Here is a 20,469-nt window from a genome sequence, read left to right as displayed (position 1 = left end):
TGCTTAATCAGGATTAAAACAGAGAAGCATCAATGCAAACTTAAATAGGGATGTAAAAGGAGAGGCAGAGTACCACTTTGCTGTAGTGTTACACAGAAATTAAGTATTTTCACAAACATTATGCAAACCTTTTCTCCTTCTGTGTTGCTCTCAAAAACATAGGCACTCATGGACTCTTCTCCTGGGGTCTCACGGAGGTGGACCACAAAACCAATCAGTCTCTTGTTATCCTGATGAGCAGCAAACTGAGTCACAGTGGCAAGTTCAAACTGCAAAATTGCAATAAAAGCCTTTTTTAATCAGCATGTAGCTGGCTTGGCCAAGAGCTCAGGTTGGTGGGCCTAAGCATTCAATGCTGTGATAGAAAACCAGATTCCAAACAAGGTTACTTACACTGGCTCGTGTAACTTGCGTTTGAGGATCTATTAATCTGTAATTACATGTAGGGGAAAAAAAGTAGATGTTTTTAGAGCAGTTCTTATCAGTAACTTCAAGGTACTTTATAATCATAAGGCAATCGCTGTATCTGTTTTACTGGTGAGGAAACATATGCATGGAATCAAATGTTTTATTGTGACTTCAACTCAGTCAGTGGCAAAGTTTAACTCTAGGCCGACTCCCAGCTGCATAACCTGTTGGTCACATTGACCTTCGGAATCACCAGTTTGGTGAGCATCCCATGGGCGTGAGCTAACGCTGTATGTGTGTGTACGAACACACACTCCAGTTAAAGTCTTGTCCAAACATACTCTATGGTGACGCTGCTGACACCAGGACAGTGCGATGGCTTTTCTGCTGTTATTACATGTAAGGTAAGAGAAGCTTTAAGTGCTTTTTTTTTTTTTTTTTTTTTTTTTTTTTTAAGTGTATTTGTAGGATTTTACAGCCCCACCACCCCCTCTACATTTTGGCAGGACGTTCTTAGAACTGAAGTCAGGAGGGTCTTCTACGTGAAGTCAATCTCAGGGTCTCGCTCCCTTGAAGGGTGCATTCCTTGGAGGAGCAGAAAATCCTCATCCCAGGTTTCACGAAGAGAACAGCATACTGACAAGGGATAAGCAATGAAGATTTTGCAGTACCTCAGGTTCTTGCTGGTGACCATGAGATGAGATTCAGTCATACGGAATATGTTGTGGATCGCGCGAGCAGCTAACACTTGTCTCATGGCTTCGTAAATCACCTCGCTTGTGTTGTCTGACTGAACAGCCATGGATCCTAAAAACCGAACGATGAACATCTGCTGCAAGAGTGAATCTGGAAGATAAAAGGCACAACGTCTCTCACTGTGCTACTTCCATTTTCTAGTAGTTGGAAATACCGATGGAGTTACTTTCTTTCCCCTTGGAAATACAGAGATAAATGTGGGTGGTGATTGCCCTCTATGAGCCAGGTGTTGTTCTGATGCAGTTTTAAGCCGCTTCAAGTAGCAGCACCACAAAGAATGCTACACTTCAGCTGTGCTATGGTGATCCAGTTGTTCAGTCTGAGACACAGGGCAGGCACCAGGCACTGCACGCTCCCATGTCCTGCAGTGGCTAAGGGTGCTGCTGTTGCTGATGATGCAGAGGTGCCTGATTCTCACAGCCTCTCTGTGAGCCATCCTACTTTGCAATGGGACAGCAGATCTAAGAAGACCAAATCTTTTTGACTTTAAACTTTTGAAATAAACCTAATCTGCAATACAGCTTGGACTGTCAAAGAAGAAAGTTTGTATTCACAGCCAGCGATATTTAATAGGCAGGCTTCTGAAACACAACCAGCTTCAACTATACTATGGGTTTCTGTGCCTGCTCCAGATGCCAGGTGCTTTCATTAAGAGACACCAGAGAGGGCTGAACTAAGCCTGAGATCACAGCTGCTTTTATCTGGGAAAATGAAGCACTGACCTTCCTCCTCATCTTTGCTACCATCTTCAGACTCCCCAAATGGGTTTGCACGCCTGTGAAAGAAGAATGAAAACTATCATAATAGATTCTGGTCACCACATATAAATGCTGAAACATCTGATATTCTCCTCCAAAAATGACTCTGCTAAGGTGAGAAATCACCGTCTCTGACCATACCTGCCACCTCTGTTCTGGTCCAGGAATTCTGTGGCAGGCAGTACAATATCAAACTGAATCGGCGTACCAAGAGCAATAAGTTGCGTGGAGTCCTGAATGCCAGCTGATTCACTGGGAGTTGTTTTACCATTATCTGTAGGCTTTACATTCTGGCTAAAGTTAAAAGGGGAAAAACAAAATTTAATCAGTGACACCTGACACTGCATCTGTGCTTTGGAAGGAAGACAAGATTATCCAAAGATCCAAAGTGGACTGAAGTAGTATTCATTAACAAAAATAAGCATTACTGAGGTCTAAAGTAAAATCTGTCCTGTTTTTTATACCTACAATTATTTAGAAACAAATAACTTGTTGGTATATTAAACCCTAATGCAGATCAACTCCATGCAGACTGACTGCCAGGAGCACGTTGCTGTTTCCCCCCTGCCCTCTGGTGGCCATATTTGCAGTCTGGTGACCAGTCCAAACAGCAGAGACCTGGACTTGTTTCTGAACATGCAAATTGTGGCCAGTCTTTGAGATCTTATGTGGCCACAAGCAACGTGATAGTTAGAAGTGTCACATACAGATCTCTTCCTGCATCTTCTTCAAAGATTGACTGACTGACTTGAATGAGCGCATGAGAACAACAGTAACTATTTTGACAGCACGGTGAGGCACACTCCTGTGACAGACTGACAGGAATTAGTTGAGATAACGTGCAAGAATATTTCAATGTACAATGGGAGCTCTGCTGTATTATCCACATCACAAGTTGTTCCTTTACTGCAAAGTGCTTAGAAGTAAAGCGTGTTTGTTTTAGAAGAAAACAAAAACGCAGTGGCAACTACGTGGAGCTTCAAGGCTGTGCTGTGGAACAATAAGAATTACCCTCAACACTTTGCATCTCTTCTGGCTTTCAGCAGGCAACATCAGAAGTAGAGGAACTTGCTGGAACACATAAGATAGTAAGGGCAGGGGCTAGACAGGACCTTCTCCTGGGTGACTGCTGCCATGTGAGAGGAGTGTGACTGAGCAGGCAGCAGTCTCATGTCCATGAAAGTGAGTACATTACCTGGGATGGTGAGCTTCATGTTTTTTTGCAAAGCTAGTAATGGGAGTCACTGCTTGTAGGGCCGTCTGATTTAACTTGATTGCAGCTGCCTAGGAAAACAAAACAGAACAACAGAGCAACATTGGATGCATCGTCACATAATGAACAACAGTAAGGCAAATGGTAAGGAATGGACTGAAAGATGGAAACAATCTCCCACCTCTGGATTGTCGGTGAGATAGATCTGTCTGGAAATGTTGTTGATGGCACATATCCACTAGAAGGCAAAAAAATAAGAGCTGAACTCTTCACACTCATGTTTATACAAGAATGACAACATCAAGACAATATTTTTACCTCCTCGTATTCCTTCCTGCTTTCTGCTTGAAGAGTTATACCCCTAAAATACAAACAGTGTATCAGCGCTAGCAGTGGACAGGACTCCCAGTCTTACAGTGTCAATGTTTCCATTAACTTTTTAAGGAACAAAAATCACAAACAGGCTGCAGCTAAAGGATACTGCCTTTGCTCTTCAGACAGTTGTCGGGGAAGATGGGAATAAACACGCTCTTAGTTAACAACCTTCCAGAAACCCAGAAAGGCTTACTATTCTAGCAAGCAAGTTTTACATGAAACAATATCTGAGCAGGCAGGTGTGACTGGGTGTCCTCAATAATGCCTGTCTCTCATACGTTTTGCCTGTAGGAGTAGTGATCTGAAAGCAATATCTTCTGTCTTCGCAGTCCACAGCCATAACAGAGCAGTTGTCCAGGTCCTGAATCAATCCTCCAGCTACCGCTCCCCTCGGTTGACACATCAAGTTGCCACCTTGGGTGAAGAAGTATAGTCTTTCCCAAGTTGTAGTCACCAGACCTGTTTTACTAAAAAGAAGATGCAGTGATAAAAACTCATTACTATTTAAAAATGACTCCACGTGACCTAAAGAAACTTCAAACGTACCCTGAACTTTATGCTCAGCCGTGCAAAAGTTTTAATGATGAGAAGTAAAATCAATACCTATTCCTAGCAGAGATTAATCCTTAATCTAAGGTGAAGAATTCATCTCGTAGAATGGTTAAGGTTGGAAGGGACCTTTAAGATAGTTCTAACCCCACTGCTATAGGCAGGGACATCTCCCGCCAGATCAAGTTGCTCAATCCAGCCTGGATGGGGCTTTCTAATTCTAAACATCCGAGGGTAAGAAGATTCTCTGCAGTATCTCCTAGTTATGTGATACATGAATTGTTAGTATTGAGTAACTGACATGAAATACTATCAAGCTTGATTAAAAAAATATTTTCAAGCTGCTGAGCAGCACGAGCAATTTTGGAACATTGTAAGCGTCTTCTGCAGTATCTCAAAGTTTATCTGCCTTGCTATGAAATCCTTTCTGTTATATTGTAAGCCAGCACTTAGAACGCTGCTAGAAATCCTAAGTATCCAATACAAGGAAAACAAGAAAATATTACAAGTAAGACAGAAATGAACTGACTTTTTTCAGTTACATAGACCATGTTATCCTATGCCACCTCGCTCTGCTGCTGTAGGAGCTGGAAGATCTTATTTGGAAAATCTGCAGAGGTAACTCTCTGTATGGCATACATTTAACTTGTGTGGTCCATGAAACTTGTGTTTATGCAAAGGACGTGGTTTATAAAAACCCATATTAAATACAAAGTATAGCTAGCTGTTCTTTGTAAACACTGTTTTCCTGAGCCCTAAGAACTGGGAACAATCTGAGCACAGACACATAGGCTTCTAACTTTTACCCAGCTAATCACAGAAAATCATCCCTGAAGGCAAATTCAACCAGAAGTAAACCGCTGTTTTCAGGGAAATCATATCAAATGCCCCTAATTGGGTTTAAGCTTCTCAAACACATTTTCAAAGGTGGCAGAGACACTTAGGAGTTGAAGGGTAAAGCTACCACAGCGATTCAGGAGCCTAGAACATCATTATCTGAGAAGTGTTCAAGACCTAAAAAAACCAGTAATACAGCAACTAGTCAGCAATTACAGAAAGCAGCAGGCAGCAACGGCTGTCTTACTTTCTAAGATTAAGGTAGCCAGCCTTCTGGATGAGATTCCTATTGATAACAGGTGAAGTTACATCAGAGTCTGGGGTATAAACAGACTCATTAACTGAAATTAAGTCCTGCTGGGATATCCTCATTTTTTCAGCTTCAGCATCCAACTCTCCCTGTATGCTGAAAAACAAAACAAAACAAATTCAGAACCACCATTAGTCAATTCATAGCAGGATACAGATAACATCTGTGACCCAACATGAACAAAAAACATCAGCTGAGATTATATATGAAGCCATTTAAATATATAAAGCATTTGAGTAAAATCTACTGGTTGGGAGAGTAATGAATGCAAAGATAAAGTTTATTTTCAGATGAGATTTCTATAGGAAATGTAATGTAAGACTACAGGGCTGAGTCCTTCCCTAAGGACTGAATAAATCAGTCAAGTTAGGAAAGAATAGAAGGAAGGAACATACAATAAGGAACTACTCCAGGAAAATGCCATCTGAGGCCCAAGAGACAAGATGTGTATGCTCTGAAGATATTAACAATGGTTTAAAGAAAATATGGCTGTGTGTATGGCAGGCTGGCAGCAAAAGCACAGCCAGCATTTCCCCTTGCTCTTTATTGTGAAAGCCCAGCTTGAAGGCGTTACTCTCAATGTCTCTTATAATAGCTGTGCCTTTTTTCCCCTCCAATTTGTGATCAACAGTTATCTTCTTTCCATAAACAGTATACAGGGATAATGATCAGAATTATTCTGTAAGCCTGAAATGAGTAAACAGGAGGCACGTTTAAGTGTTGAGAATGAAGAATTAAGTTGTTGGGTTTTTGTTTGTTTTTTTGAGTGACAGCTTCTAAAATAAATGCCTGAGTTTACCCTGCTGAACATATACAGATGGTGCTCTAATGGCACAGTTCAAAGCAGGCTTTCCTGTAGTATCTCTTGACTTTCACAGAACTATATATCTGGTATAACATCCTGGAATTGCTGCAAGTTTTCCTAGAAGCCATTTCCAGGCACATGAAGGTGAAGGTGGCAAATGGGAACAGCAAGCACAGATTTACCAAGGATAAATCATATCTGACCATCCTGACTGCCTGCTGTGATGCAATGTCTAGCTTGGTGGGTGAAAGAACCTCATGAAGTTCAGCAAAGGCAAAGTCCTGTCTGGGGTGGAGAAGCCCTATGCAACAGTAAACACCAGGAGGCATCTGGGTAGAAAGATTTCAGCAAAGGACTGAAGGTCCTGCGGCACAAGCCAGCACCGTGCTCTTACAGTAAAAAAATGCCAGCTACATCCTGGGCTGCATGAGCAATAGTACAGATAGCAGCTGACTGAAGTCACCATTCCCACCTATCCAGTGGTTTTCGAGCCTCCAGTAGACACTGTGTCTAGTTTTGGTGCCCCAGCATATGACAGTCAGAAACAAAAAGCAAGACAGTCAGGAAAGCAGAGCACGTGACGTGAGAAAAGGCTGTAGAATTGTTTTCCAGCCTTATGAAGATGAAGAGGAGCTAGCTTAATAACCTAGTGGAAGAAAATAAAGCAGATGGAGACAGATGGAACCATCCCTTCTTGGAGGTGTGCAGTGATAGATGAAAGACAACGGACACAAGGAGTAGCAAAGTACTGTACATGTGAGATAGAAAGAGACTCAGAGTTCAACTGGACACAGCCCTGAGCACGCTGCTCAAGGAGGTCCTGCTCTCAGCAGGTGACCAGATGAGATCACCTCTGAAGGGCCATACTGCAGCAGCTGTCCTTTGTCTTCCAGAGAAACAACGTCAGTAAATGTTTGATTTCTTCTTTATCACATAATGACTGAAACATAAGGAGTGGAAGGGACCTGTGGAGATTATCTAGTCCACTCCCACTGCTAAAAGAGGTTCCCTAGAGCAAGTTCCTAGGATATTAGGAAAACTTATGGGGTAGGAAGATAAGAGTATTTGTCATTATTCACCTTAGAAGGCATTTAACACCGGACACTATGCTTTAAGCATCTTTTACCCCTACTTGCTGCCCTTTTGGAGTACACGAGTATGTGATACAGGCTGTACAGAGCCTGTATTTCTTAAAAACAAAACTGCCCCAGCACCTTTGGAGTTCCTGAGACTGGAATCCTCTTCTTAAGGCCCACCTTTCTTATCTTCAAGATAGAAAGCTAGGAAAACCTGTCAATTCTATATATATTTGTGGCAGCCAGACCAAATGGTTACTGAGAATATTTCAATAGTTCATCCTTTCTAATGAGTTTTGACAATGCTAGCAGTATTTACTATATAGATTAATCTACATCTAAATATGAAGAGTCAGTTTTACAGTCAGCTTAAACAGATGCAAGACTACATCAGTGCTGAAATTCTGTAGCTGTGCAGTGGCTCTCAGCTTGTTCCAAGGGAAAACAAATCTTACAAAAAGCTTTCAGCTTGATCAGCAAGCAGAGCTGACTCACTGAGGCCTTGTGATCCCCAGCACTAAAGGAGGAAAGGAGTGGGCAGCACGTTTTTCAGTGGCTGTATAACCTTCAGTAATGAAACCGTGTCCTGTGTCAGTAAGTGCTCAGCTGCACAATGTCATTCACAATGCTGCGAGCTTCAATTTGGGGTTTTCCAAACATGTCACACGACTGCACCAGTTACATCTGAGTTGCCCTTTCCAGCTTTGCTGCATGACAGAAAAACATCAAACCAGACTCAGACAAATAAAGCAGTCTATTTTTGCTTCCATTCAGTGTTGTGTCCTATCTAGAACACAAACACGCCAGATTTTTCAACAAGTGTTTATCCTACAGTGATGATCCAGTGGTGATCCTCCCCGTGCCCGTAAGACACAGGCAGTGTGCCTACCCTGAATGAAGGGCACCACCTCAAGGGAGCTGAAAGCCCATCCTCCAAACTGTGCAAACACTATGCAGACTGTAGGGAAACTTATCTCAGAATTGAGCTCGGAAAAAGATATAAATAAGCATAAAGTTATAGGAAATAAAACATTATTTAGAGAGAGACAGTCTCCTACACTGGGAGATTACTTATAGCACTGTTCTCAAATTAACAAGTATGCATTATTTAAAATGCCACCAAGTCAGAATAAGTAATGATTTGGATATACTCCAGTATGAAAGGTATGAGGCTATAAAGCAAAGGGTTCAGTTCAGTGTTCCCACTGATTTAAAATAAACGATGAGTGTTCTCTCTAATGTGATTATGTTTTAAATGTAAAGTTTACAACATTTACAAGGACTTAATTAAAATTAATGTCAATCTTCACTAAAACAGAGGAGGACAGAGAGGGAACAAGGAAGAAAGGATCTCAAAAGTAGAACCACAAAAGTGGGGCAGTTTATTGAAATAGGTACTTAAACAAAGCAGGTTAAACTCAGTGAACTGACAGAGCCTACACTGGATGTGACAAGTACTGTCTCTAGGGCAAGGAGCTTCAATTACTTTGTGTAGCTACAACATCAAATGCTACAGCTCCTAAACCTTATTTGGAAGGTTGCTGTAATAATAATCCATGGTTATTATTACAGAAGAGCCAAGAAGTATAAATACCTCTACTTCAGGACGCACTTTCACTTTATTATATATTAATTCAATTAACCCATTTCAAGCCCAAATGTCATGCTTTTGTGTTCATGAAGAGACACTGTGGTATAAAAAAGCATTCGAATGCTTCCCTGGCTACACTGTACAAATACTCCTCAGTGCACTGATGGTACTTTCCTTTATGTGCACAGACATCCCACTCCCTTTCCACTTGCTGCTGTACCAAAGCATGTTCAACAGTGCAATACAAGCACAGAAGTACTCTCCTGTGTCAGAAACAGCAGCAGTGTCTATTATGTGTGAAAGGTTACAGTACTATTACTCAGAATTCAAAGGGACAAACAAAAAAGAAACAACAGTATTATTTCACCTCTGAACCATATCTGAAACAGATGTCAGAAAGCTGTCCAATCTTTTGGAAAACATCTCCGCTCCTTTCTTAAAGAAGTTGATCTGAAAAATATAAAGAAGGGACACTGGAAGTCATCTCTGTTCTGGCAGACAAATAAGAGACTGTAGGGGCTGTGTTAGCACTGATCCCATTATGACTGATGCTTTGGGCTGGCAATCAAATAATGGTTAAAACAACTGTGTTGCCTTCCTTCGCACTTTTCTCTTTTGCACCTTTCCACGCTCTCATATGCCCTCTTACACATAAGCTATTGGCTGCTGACAGGTATGTTTCCAGCGAACGAGCTGAATGACCACAAAGAGGAAAGAGGCAGCGTTCTCCCACACTGGCATCGTGCAGAATTGGGTCTGTGGTGTTACAAGCCACTGCATGCAGTGTCACCTCAACAGGAATGGGATGTGAATCACCCGTTAGATTTAGTGGACCAACCTGGAAATCTATCAAGTCAGTCAGACAAATGATGAAGTGCAGCTGTGCTAGCACACATCTCCACAGCAATCAGTTCTACAGTTTTACCATGGATTTTGCTCTACTAAAGGAACTAAAAAAATCCACAAAGGCCCAAGTGTGCTTTTTAATGACGAAGCCGCATTCGCTTTGCTGGTATGGCTCAGCCAGCATGCAACAGCATAGCTACACAGTTCCATGTAGGCTTTATCTTGGATTCTTGCTCTGGGGCACACTAGGAACACGGACATGGCTTGTGGTGTGCGTGTAATTAATTAGTTTTACCAAAAACATTTAGCAAACTATTCTAGAGAGGAAAGCAGAAACTTCAAAACAACGATTTGCTGTTAAGCAGTTTATCTAACACAACACTACTCGTGATTCCACTCATTTTCCCTAATTCAGGGTCATAGGATTCCTCTTACTTACATCTCAGATTTCTGCAACTATACGCTTGGCCACAGAGTCCCTTTACAAAGTAGAGGAAGCAGACTCTCTTCAAGAATGCTTCGCCTATTTATGTCAGAAGCCTACTGCAGGAGGGAAGAGCACTGCATTCCACTGACAATAATGAGAGACTGACACATCCAGTTTAGACTTTGAGGACAGTTTTCAGTCAAATAAATCCTGTACCTTAGCCACCGCTTCTTCTAAGAATTCCTTATGTTCTGCTCTTTCTGTGGACATGTGAAGTGCTAGCCACACGTTTTGAATAATTAACAAAGAAAATATATAGTTTAAAAGCCGAGGGGTGATTCTCAGTATTTAAATAATATCAACTGGCTTCTGGCTATTCTGCCTTTCCCGTGACAACCTCAGACTTTCCTGCACAAAGCACTGACATATGGCAGTTTTTCCAGATAAAGGAACTTGTTTGGCTTCCACAAAAGGGGAACTGGTGCAACTCTTTTGCTCAGGATAAACAATTATAAAACAAAGAATCAGTATTGGCTCCCATGGTGGGAAAAGTGATTGAATTCTCATTAAGCACCTATTTTATACAGAGCACATTATCAGTAAAAAAAAAAGAGGACAGTGGATATGATGATCCACACTGCCATCTCAAACAGACCATTGCACCCATTTTTATTATTTTCACAGTCCAGCTCTCGTTTTTCCCTTTGCTTTCTTTCATCAGTTTCAAAGCACAACAGATACTTAAGATGGGCCAGTAATGAGAATCAAGTGCTGTGAAAGCACTGGTTTATTAATCCTCCTACCATCCTGGAGAGTCAAATTAACAGTATTACTACCTCACCTCACAGATTTGAGAAGCGTGTGTTCAGCCATTACAACAAACTGCTGGCAGAATGAAGATTAGACACAGGATTTCCCAGCCTTATGCTCAATCCACCCTACTGTTCTGCTCTGCTAGTTCTGCAGTGCATGCTCTGTTCCTTGTGGTGTGCACTCCTCATCAGTATGCTGAGCATTATGTGCCAGGAGGGAAAGTGCTACATAGGAGAGTTTGTGCAGACACTGAGTAAACAGTAGAAGTAAATGCTTTTGTACTGAAAACTTAGCTGTGAAAGAATTAACCCCAGGCTGATTTTGCATACAAGTGTACAGTACGTTTTTTTCCCCCCCACTGGTACCTCTCTTCAATACCTGAACACTGAACTACCTGTCATAAATGTGAACAGTTGTTAGAACCTAGGCATGCTGAGAGAAGTTTTGGGCTATTTTTCTCTGCTTTCATTTGTCAGTTCTCATAAATTGATGAATCCAGAGCTACAGTGTTTTACTTTTCCCAGGGAGAGGCCTAACTGTAGTTTTACTGTCCATACCTGTCCTCGTGTATATCCCAGCATAGGTTCCATCATTGCCACTCTCTTCCTGTACTGCAGAGCATTCAGGGCACAGTAATATTGTAGAGATGAAAGATGCTGCTTTCTCCTTGCATTTGCCACTTCTTTTGCCACTTCTGCCTTATGCTAAATAAAAATTGGTAAGTAGGTTGACAAATTGTTACTGTGCACGAGGATACATTTACTGGTTATTTTCAAGTTATCTTTAGACAAGGTTCATTACAGAACTTCTACACATTAACATGAAGGATGAGAGACTAACAAAGGAAATCCAAAACCCAAATCAACTTCAAGCCCTCCTCTGTAAAAATACTTAAGCATTTGGGCAGTCCCTGTGGTTATTAACTACAAAACTACCACAACTAATATTCTGGATCTGATCTCAATGCAAGAGATTTGTTTGCAGCTGAGATCACAACACAAGCCTTCAAGTGCAGAACACAGAGATGAATAATTCATAATATGCTGTATCACATTCTGTTCTGCAATGCATGCCCTCTGAAGGACCATCCCGTGGAACTGAAGCCCTCTCAGCATAGGGCCATCATACATTTTTGGCATATAGAGGTGTTATTTTGGAATAGTGGTCCAGTGGGCAAGGAAGAAGAAACGTAGAGCAACCCCACCAACACAGTTTGGTGTGCCGTAAGCGACAGCTTACAGGCAGATGCAGAACAATGGAATGCTTTATAAACAGCAGACACAAGGCTTCGAGACACGCTTTGAAATGAATTGTACCCAGTGATACAGCATCACCACATTAGCTGTAAAACAGTAGGCCTATATAAGTCTATTTATAGCCATTTGGCCATTTGCCTCCATCTGAAGAGATCCTCTGGACCGCAAGGGCTGTAGTTCAGCAACACTTGCCCAGCTTGGAGAAACAGGTATAATTGCTGAACTCATGTCTAGAAGCTTTGTGTCTGCTTAGAAATGAGATCACCAGTACTCCTGAGCTACTGTGAATTTAACTGATGAACTCTCCAAAGTTCATAAGCTTATGTAAGGATTAGCTACAGTGATGAAGACAGAATGGCCGATGAGAAGTTCTCCTTTTCCCTTTCACGTTCTTTACCTTTTCATTTTCTTTCCTTTTCGGTAACCTGCTATACTTTGCCATGGACACGTCATGTTCTGTAGACAAGGAATATTATGTTTTTAGAAATGTGATGTGTGTGTGCATAGATTAAAAATGTCTTCTGTGATATAACAGGTGCACATCATTAGGAACAAACGAATCTAGGAAACATACCAGTGCTGGCAAGGCCAAAAAGATCCTTCAATGTGCTGACTTCTGAAAAAGAGAAATTGAATATTCAAAGTAAAAACTGCTGTAAACATTTGGTTCAACTGCGATCACTGATGGCATGCTGAACACCTGTCATTCCAATCCTTTCAAAGCAGAGTGTCATGCCTGTCTTCAAAATTATATCTTACCACGTCAGTTGCAAGACAAACAAGCAGACAGGAAAATAAGAGTTGAGTTAGTTTACTCGATAGATAAAGTTGTCACCATGAAGAAGATTCCTTATCTGTCAGTGTATCTTACCCAAAGAAGCACCATTTCACTATGCTTGCTATCACAAAAAGCTCACGTCTGTCAGCAGTTCTGAACATCCTGACAAAGTTTACGTGATACCAAGAAATTTAACAAAGTCCCAGTGACACATGGCCTAAGCTCCTTTCATGTATGTAATCTTCTCCATCAACATGGAACTTTTTTTGCTACTCTCTGTGAAAATAAATAGTTATCCAATACATCTGATTGCCAGCTATGATGTTCATGTGGCAAACATTGGCCACCAGTTTCTCAGGCAGGTAGAAGAGATACTGAACAGGTGATTCAACTTTGAAAAGCATGGGGTACAAACTGCTCTCAGTGCTCATATCAGTGTACATTGTAACTGGCAAAATCCTTCTCAAAAGGCTACAAAGCAAGCACATTCATAAGACCTGTCATTATGCAACTGTGAAAAGGAAAACAGTACAAGTGTAGGATGTCCTCATGGTCTCTGATTATTTGAACAATCTATTCATAAATCAGCTTCATGCCAGCTTTGTCTTCCCAGAACACTTCCACATGATTCTAATGTAGGAAGACAGAAATTCCTTCCAGGTGTGACTAACTTGCACCTAAAGGTTTCTACAATATTCAATTCATAAAGAGATCAGAAGTTAAAAAAAAACCAAAACACAGTTAATCTTCTGTTTCCACATTTAATCCTATGATGAAATTTCAGCATGGCCAGCCCTCCAACAAAAATGTTTCTCTACAGGTAGTGAAAAACAGTGGCCAGGATGGACAGGTGGAACGAATAACATTTTGACATCGAGGGAAGTTAAATAAACTTTCATCCTTTCTTATGAAGCAGCTGAGGCTTTGGTTTCTGTCTTTTCTGTCTCCTTTTATGAGCAAGGAACAAAATCCCTACAGACGGGAAATGATTCACTGTATCAGTGAAGCCACATTAAGGAGGTGTTAAAGCCTTTCTAGAGCCAACATCTTACCATCCAAACACTGCTACGCATTCTTGACATTATACTGTGAGCAACATATCCATTTTTATAACCACTCTGATGTCTCTGCAGTTTCCAATGAGATTCTATGGCATAAGAAAACTACACTACTCACTATTTAGCTGCAGGGTTCTGGGTTGTTTTTTGTCTCCCGTATCATGATGCCTTTAAGCAGTATATAAGCAGTAGAGTAAATTTAGCATGAGAAATCGTTGTTTCTTCTTTAATCCTGCAGTAAGAACTCACGGTCCTGCTGCATGAGTAGGTTAGAGGGTCCTTGATCTTGACCTTGGAAGAATTTGTTTCTTGAAATTACACCCAATGTTTGCACTATTGCTTTGCTGTTTAAGTATGGAATTTCCAAGTTTGTGCAACTGAGTTACTTGGAACTACCCTTGTATGGAAGGGACTTAAAGAGGACTAGCTGCTTAAAAGGGAGGGGATATATTATACTGTGAAGTAAGGAAAGTATTCCTGCTTGTGCTTTTCAAACAATCGCAAACTTCTACAGAGGGATTAATGTTGTTTGCAAGCCAGTTTCACTGCTAACTTTCCCTGTTTTAGGCAACTAAATCATCACTGGCTTCACTGAAAGTACGCTTGTGTAAAAGTGCAGTGACACAACAAAGAACAAGGGTGTGTATTTCCAAACTTAACCCATACATAATGTGTATGTGGTGAAATTGCACTGTTTACGTCTGAATGAAAGTATATGTCAATGCAATTCTACAGCAGGGAAAAAAAATAAAAACAAAAAACCCCCACAACTTTAGCGTGGATTATCAGAACGAACTCTTACATGGGACTATGCCTCAGCTTATTAGAAAACAAGCAAGAAGGAATACCAAGAGGAAAATTAAAACTTACAATACAACTTACCTGTGAGATCCTTCTCCCGAAATTGTATTATTGGGAGAATCATTGTATCTGCAAGCTGTTTTGCCAATTCGGAATGGAGAACGTTGAGCTAAAACAGAGAACAGAGGAATGCACTAAGACACGATGCAATTAAAAAGAATAACACACCGTCTGTTGCTGAGCTCTCTGTAACCAGTGTTGATACAGGCCATAGGGCACATTTGTTAACTTTAATCACAAGCCATAAAAAGTTCTTAGCAAACCTTTAATCAAGAAAAAATATGTACAGTCTTCTGGTGGATTTATATTTCCACCATTTGGGATGAGAAATATAGCAGCAAGACTGCCAAGTGTCACTATGGTTCACACAGCTACAGAATTGCTTAGTTTGGAGGGATCTCTTGATATCATCTGCACAAACTACCTGGCTCAAGAAGGGTCGGCTAGAGTAGGCTGCCCAGGCAGTAGAAAAATGACACTCGTGGCTACAGACCAGTACTTCAGTGCTTAAAGCACAATTTTTAGAGACAGATGGGGGTTTTGCCCCTGCTTACTGCTTTTTAGGGATCCAAGAACTTTCCAGTTCCCACATACTGTGTTAGGGTAGTTCACCATTAATTCTAGTCATTAACAAAGTAAGATTTCATGTGTAATCTGCCTTCACCAACCAGTTTTTGTTGGTCTCTACAGCACAGAGTTACAGTTCCACTTTTGTGACCACAGTCTCTCTCTCCATTCACAAGGACTGCCCAGGACAAAATCACAAGGGGCAATATTCAACTTCCACAGCATTTTCTTGTTCTTCCTTTTGTGTGTCTCTAAAACTCAGTAGACGAAGACATATTTTAAAGCATGTTTGACATCGTTTAAGATGAAGGAGAGGTTCTCATGTCTGCAATGGCATGTCAAATCTTAAATGGGTTGTGTCAATTATCAATCACACTGCTAGAGAACCTAATATGGGATTATGCCATACACTGACATGATAATCCCTGCACTTGCTCACAGTATCATTCTGAAGGCCGCCAGGAGGATTAGGAAGGAAAGGATGAAGGCAGCTTTTCTCACCTGACAATACAGAACTTAACAAGGGCAACTCAACTCCTGTACACAGGACAGCCGGAACAAAGGTATGGGGGATAGCTAACACACATAAAAGGAGGCTGAGGAACAGGAAGGCTCTTGTGAGAAAATGTGACTGAAAGAACTGAGCAGCAAGGTTCTCTGGTTTCAGCTCACAAAGGGCACAGGTCTCTCATATCTAGGAAGGAGAAAGTTCTAGTTTTTAACTGCTCGTACTTCACAAAGACAAGTACAAGGCTTGTAGCAGTAAATGATCCTTTCAGCTATCTCCTGAGAGCACACGTGCAGCAGAAAACTAAGGGCAAACTTCACCTTTAAGATTCTTCTCATTATATCATTAGAGTAATCCATGGGATAAGTGCAGCACTTCAAATTTTTAACTGTCCTGCATCCATCCATGGGCAGTTCTGGCTCAAACTAAAGCATCTAAAGCTTGAAAAAGTATATGCCATTTTTAAATTGAATGAAATTAAAAATGTCCCTAGTCTATTTGAAACATGTCCTGCTTCAGACTCTTTTCTAATTCCCCTATTTAGTAAGTTGAGATTTGCTTTGAGAATAGCATGTGAGAGGAAGCCACAGATCCAGCTCTGGTGCTCCACAGAGCTAAAGACATCATTACTAAAGGGCTCTACTACACTTCTTTCCACCTCTGTTTAAATGACTCTGTAAAACCCAGGCACCATCTAACCTTCAGTGGGAAGGCTCAGAACCAAAAGGGAAAAGACCACAAGAAATAACCCTCCAACGTTCCACTACCATTGTAATAACAGAATACTGGCAGTTCAAATTACCTCATCCACAACTTTGGAAAAGTAATGAAGGGTGGATATCACTTCTTCATCTCCTTTTCCTAAGGCAAAATGCTGAAAACAGAAACATGCCTTTGGTGAGTATCAACAAAGCTGACACAAGAAGTGCTTTACAACACAGGTAAAAAAAATGATTCTACAGTAAAACTAAATGAAAAAATAGTAACTCATTAATAAAAGTTCTTTATACTCTGTTTCTCTTGTTCAAAATTAATAGATTTTAGACAACATGCAATGAATGCTTATTAGGCTCATTTTAAAGTTATAGTCACACAGTAGGAACCAAATAGGCTGCATCTCCATAAATTCATTAACTAATAATTTGCACTGTTTTTGTTTCTTTCTTTCTTTTATATTTTGAGATGCTGAGAAGTGCCCTAACTTTGTTGCACATCTCAGGGCATTTTGCAAAACTCTTCACATGACGTCAAGTAAATCCAACGGAGTAAGCACTTTTGGAAAGAAGGCTTTTTGAATGGGCTTCTTTGCAGGTGCTGAAGGGTAAACCAAAGGTAAGACGTTGAACATACCTGCTTTTCGTAGGCAAGGAGCTGCTTCGAAAGCTGCTGTGTGGCAAGACACATTTCATTCTACAAACAAAAGTTACACATTAATTGAAAGCCTGTAGCTCTGCTGTTAACACTATTTCATGAGAGGCTCCTTGACTGAATCTGCAACTACTTACACTAACATTCAGTTGTATATGAACAAACATTCCCAAAATGCCTGCGTAGGAAAGCAGTAATTATGACAAACTTCAGACATAATCAACACAGCTTTTTAAAGTTAAACTTCTTTGAAAGTTACAACAGCTTATGTGTTTGAAGTTGTTCTGAATCTATCTTGGAAGTTAACTTTGAACAGAGGTGAAATTTGCTGGGATTTTTTTCTTCCAAGATAGATTCAGAACAACTTCAAACACATAAGCTGTTGTAACAGCCTAAGAATGTTTCATACTGGTTAATCATCTTTCCCCAGAATCTTCAGGAATAAGGAGAACCAGTAGATGTGCCCTTATATGAGGTGTTCGTGCTTAGGGAATGTTCTACAATTTAACTAAACTGCCTTAAGTTGATACAGGACTACAAAAGAGTGCATAATTCTGTATTCTTACAGCTGAATCCAATGAAAGTATTCACACCCTTAAGAGTGAGACAAAGCAAGACTTGTAGGGAGGGTATATAATTTCGCTTGAACTAGCTGGAAAAAAAAAGAAAAGCATTTGGATATGTCAATTTTGAATTAATATATTCACAACACTGGTATATCAACTGCTGTTGCCCTGATTTGTTAGCAATGACTTAAAACTGAGAAAGTAAAATGGAGCAGGGGGAAATGAATTCTGCTTTAAACCTTGACAGACCCTTCTCTTTGTTGGTAAAATACAAAACTCACCACTTTTCATTTTAAACTACATATTTGGAGGGGGAAATAAAATGTGTTAAGGCCACAGAGAGCTTGTAAAGCTCATGGCAATCTCTGAACTGCTTTAACAGCGTTCTGCTGGGGCTGGTACAGAAAACGATTAAAACTAGGACAGAGTTTGTGTGTTCCCTCCCTGTGTCCCTCTGAGCAAGCAGAGTTGCCATCTGGGCCAGAAATTCTGAAACAGCCTTTACTTTGGCCTCATGCCACCTCTGACATACTGCTCTACAGCCTGCTGTGCCTGCCTACCGTGGCACACTACAAAGGGGGGTTAATGCAGACAGCAAGGCTCATCCCAATCGTTCAGCCAGGCTTAGGTGTGCACAGGAGCACAGCAAGAAAAAAGAGGCATTACCACAGCCCGGGTAACAGCAGCTGTATGTGAAGAGCTGCACTGTGAACGCACAGCAGAAAAAGGATGAGCTAACTCTGACCTTCTTAAAACACCATGGCGGTAACACTCAGAGGAGGGTGAAGATGTCAGAGCAGAGGCCTTACAAGTCACAAACAGGGGCTCTGAGCCGGAGTTAATCTGGGTCCAAACTCAGATCATGTGCACCTCATGACTATTCTCACCATTCTCACAATGGTGGATTAGTCTTGTTTTGTGTCTCAGACCAATCGCTACACTTTCATCAAGCAGTAATACTCAGGATTCATGCAAGACGTGCAGGTTGGTTACACAGACTGTGGAGTTTCTAACACAAAAAGGCTTTACACAGCCACTTGGCATGTAAGTATTTCTGAAGCCAGTGGATGGAGAAGGATGTTGTGACTTAATAAGTTAACCAACCTTGTTAAGAGCTCAGGGGAGGATGGGAATAAGCCTTAACTACCCACCGCAGGCAGCACAACATCCAAGAGACTCCTCCACCTGCAGATTGGGAGCTGGCTGGCAAGCAGGGACTTGATGACAGGAGGAGGCTCTCTCCGTGCGGACCGATGACATGAAAAGGGTGTGCTTGTTTGTGTGCGTGTGGCTGGAGCCCAAAGATGAATTTAAGACTACAGAAAGCAGCAGAAGTTCTCAGGCCTGGGATCTTTGCCATGAATACAACCTCAAAGCCGAGTAAGAACTGTAAGAACAGCAAGTCCTCACACAGCAACTGCGGTGCTATGCGCTACTTTTATAGCTGGATCGATGTCAGAAATCTTTTGAAATCATCTGAATTTAGAAATACGCTTCTTTTTTTCCCTTTTCTTTCCCCACAGAAAGTCAGGATGACTTTGGGACAACCATTCCACATGTTATTCTGCCACATATTACTTCTGCTCCGTTGATGCCGGCAGGACACATTTCTGATGGCTCTCACTGGATTGATTCTTTGTGTCAAAACACCACCACCACTTTACTCAATCCTGCCTGCACAGAGGAGGGAATCCCAGGTCCTGCCTCCCGTTTCCCAACCATGCCAGGCTTTGCAGGGGTGCTTTCATCACATCACACACACAGCACAAACACTTGTAGAACAATTCACGTTAAGCCAGTGAAATTAAACGCAATCACATTGCATAAGGAACAGGAAGAAGGCAAACTGCTCTGCTGACCTAGTGGTAATACTGCATTGCTAAACACACTAATCTGGGAAAGTTTGGTTAATCCTCCTCCATTTGTTCCTAATCAGCCTTCTCCTCCCCCCACTACTAATCAGTCTCAAGACTTAAAAGCTATTTGCATTTCTTCAGCTGGCAGATCCACTGAATCCAGGGAAATCATTTTAAGAGGTTTCAACCCAGTTCCTAAACATTTTGCTACAGAATACAGCAACGTTCACTTCTTTTAACCTGAAGTGACTGAAATTCAGCAAACCACAGCAAAAGAACAGCTACCACCCAGTCCCAACTGCCTACTCAACATCTCGTTCACACTGAAATTTCAGAATTCATCAAGCATTGCTGGAGTGGGAGAGCTATTGACAAAGTAATTATTGACAAAGTAATGCTTTCAGGCAGAAACATAACAGAGACCTCAAGAGAAATCCAGATGTTCTACATGAAGGCAGAACTAATCAGTACTGGGCCTCACAAATATATTAGTTTTCAGTTGATGATTGTACACACCAGGAAAGACATCACTGCAGTGTTAATGCAAAAAAAAAGTACAGTAGAAGGAAAGACCAAAGGTTTGGCACAAATAGGTACCAAGCAAACAGTTACGACCAGAGATCAAATCCTGTGCTTTCTTAAATTTAGTGAACAAACCAAAAAGCTCAGCTAGCATGCTAAGGCAAACCCTAGGAATAGATTTTTCTAAGTTCACTAGCATCAGTTCACATCGGTAAGGTCATGGGAGCGGTGCCTTGAACCCAGCATTAATCTAACACAAGCGAAAAACCAACAGATTAAACGCCATTCAGTTCAGTTCTTGGGTTACTTCAGTGCCTCGTCCTGTCTTCAAACGAGTCGGCTACAAAACGTCCAACTGCTGGTGT

General features: G+C 41.2%; 1 protein-coding gene, 1 long non-coding RNA gene and 1 other non-coding gene across 3 annotated transcripts in view; 1 reads left to right on the top strand and 2 right to left on the bottom strand.

Annotated features, from left to right (window-relative positions):
- The window catches only part of APPL2 (adaptor protein, phosphotyrosine interacting with PH domain and leucine zipper 2), a 33,463-nt gene that overhangs the window by 2,220 nt on the left and 10,774 nt on the right, over window positions 1-20,469 (bottom strand). The window contains exons 3-19 of the mRNA XM_003640409.6: window positions 17,143-17,202; window positions 16,595-16,666; window positions 14,739-14,826; window positions 12,595-12,636; window positions 12,418-12,476; window positions 11,322-11,468; window positions 9,046-9,128; window positions 5,144-5,302; window positions 3,789-3,977; window positions 3,454-3,496; window positions 3,317-3,373; window positions 3,118-3,206; window positions 2,064-2,216; window positions 1,887-1,939; window positions 1,080-1,254; window positions 394-430; window positions 129-269 (exon numbers count right to left, since the gene is read on the bottom strand). Coding sequence (XP_003640457.1) covers window positions 129-269; window positions 394-430; window positions 1,080-1,254; window positions 1,887-1,939; window positions 2,064-2,216; window positions 3,118-3,206; window positions 3,317-3,373; window positions 3,454-3,496; window positions 3,789-3,977; window positions 5,144-5,302; window positions 9,046-9,128; window positions 11,322-11,468; window positions 12,418-12,476; window positions 12,595-12,636; window positions 14,739-14,826; window positions 16,595-16,666; window positions 17,143-17,202 — 1,647 coding nt within the window. The remainder of the gene's footprint in view (window positions 1-128; window positions 270-393; window positions 431-1,079; window positions 1,255-1,886; window positions 1,940-2,063; window positions 2,217-3,117; window positions 3,207-3,316; window positions 3,374-3,453; window positions 3,497-3,788; window positions 3,978-5,143; window positions 5,303-9,045; window positions 9,129-11,321; window positions 11,469-12,417; window positions 12,477-12,594; window positions 12,637-14,738; window positions 14,827-16,594; window positions 16,667-17,142; window positions 17,203-20,469) is intronic.
- Window positions 269-6,845, top strand: LOC121107117. Its single transcript, XR_005840609.2, has 2 exons — window positions 269-812; window positions 915-6,845. It is a non-coding gene; the product is annotated as an uncharacterized LOC121107117 (long non-coding RNA).
- On the bottom strand, window positions 17,437-17,525 carry MIR12210 (microRNA mir-12210). The gene has a single exon (NR_161960.1). It is a non-coding gene; the product is annotated as a microRNA mir-12210 (primary transcript).

Source organism: Gallus gallus, chromosome 1, assembly GCF_016699485.2.
Source record: "Gallus gallus isolate bGalGal1 chromosome 1, bGalGal1.mat.broiler.GRCg7b, whole genome shotgun sequence".
Classification (NCBI taxonomy): Eukaryota; Metazoa; Chordata; class Aves; order Galliformes; family Phasianidae; genus Gallus; species Gallus gallus.
This window is presented reverse-complemented; position numbering and strand designations above follow the sequence as displayed.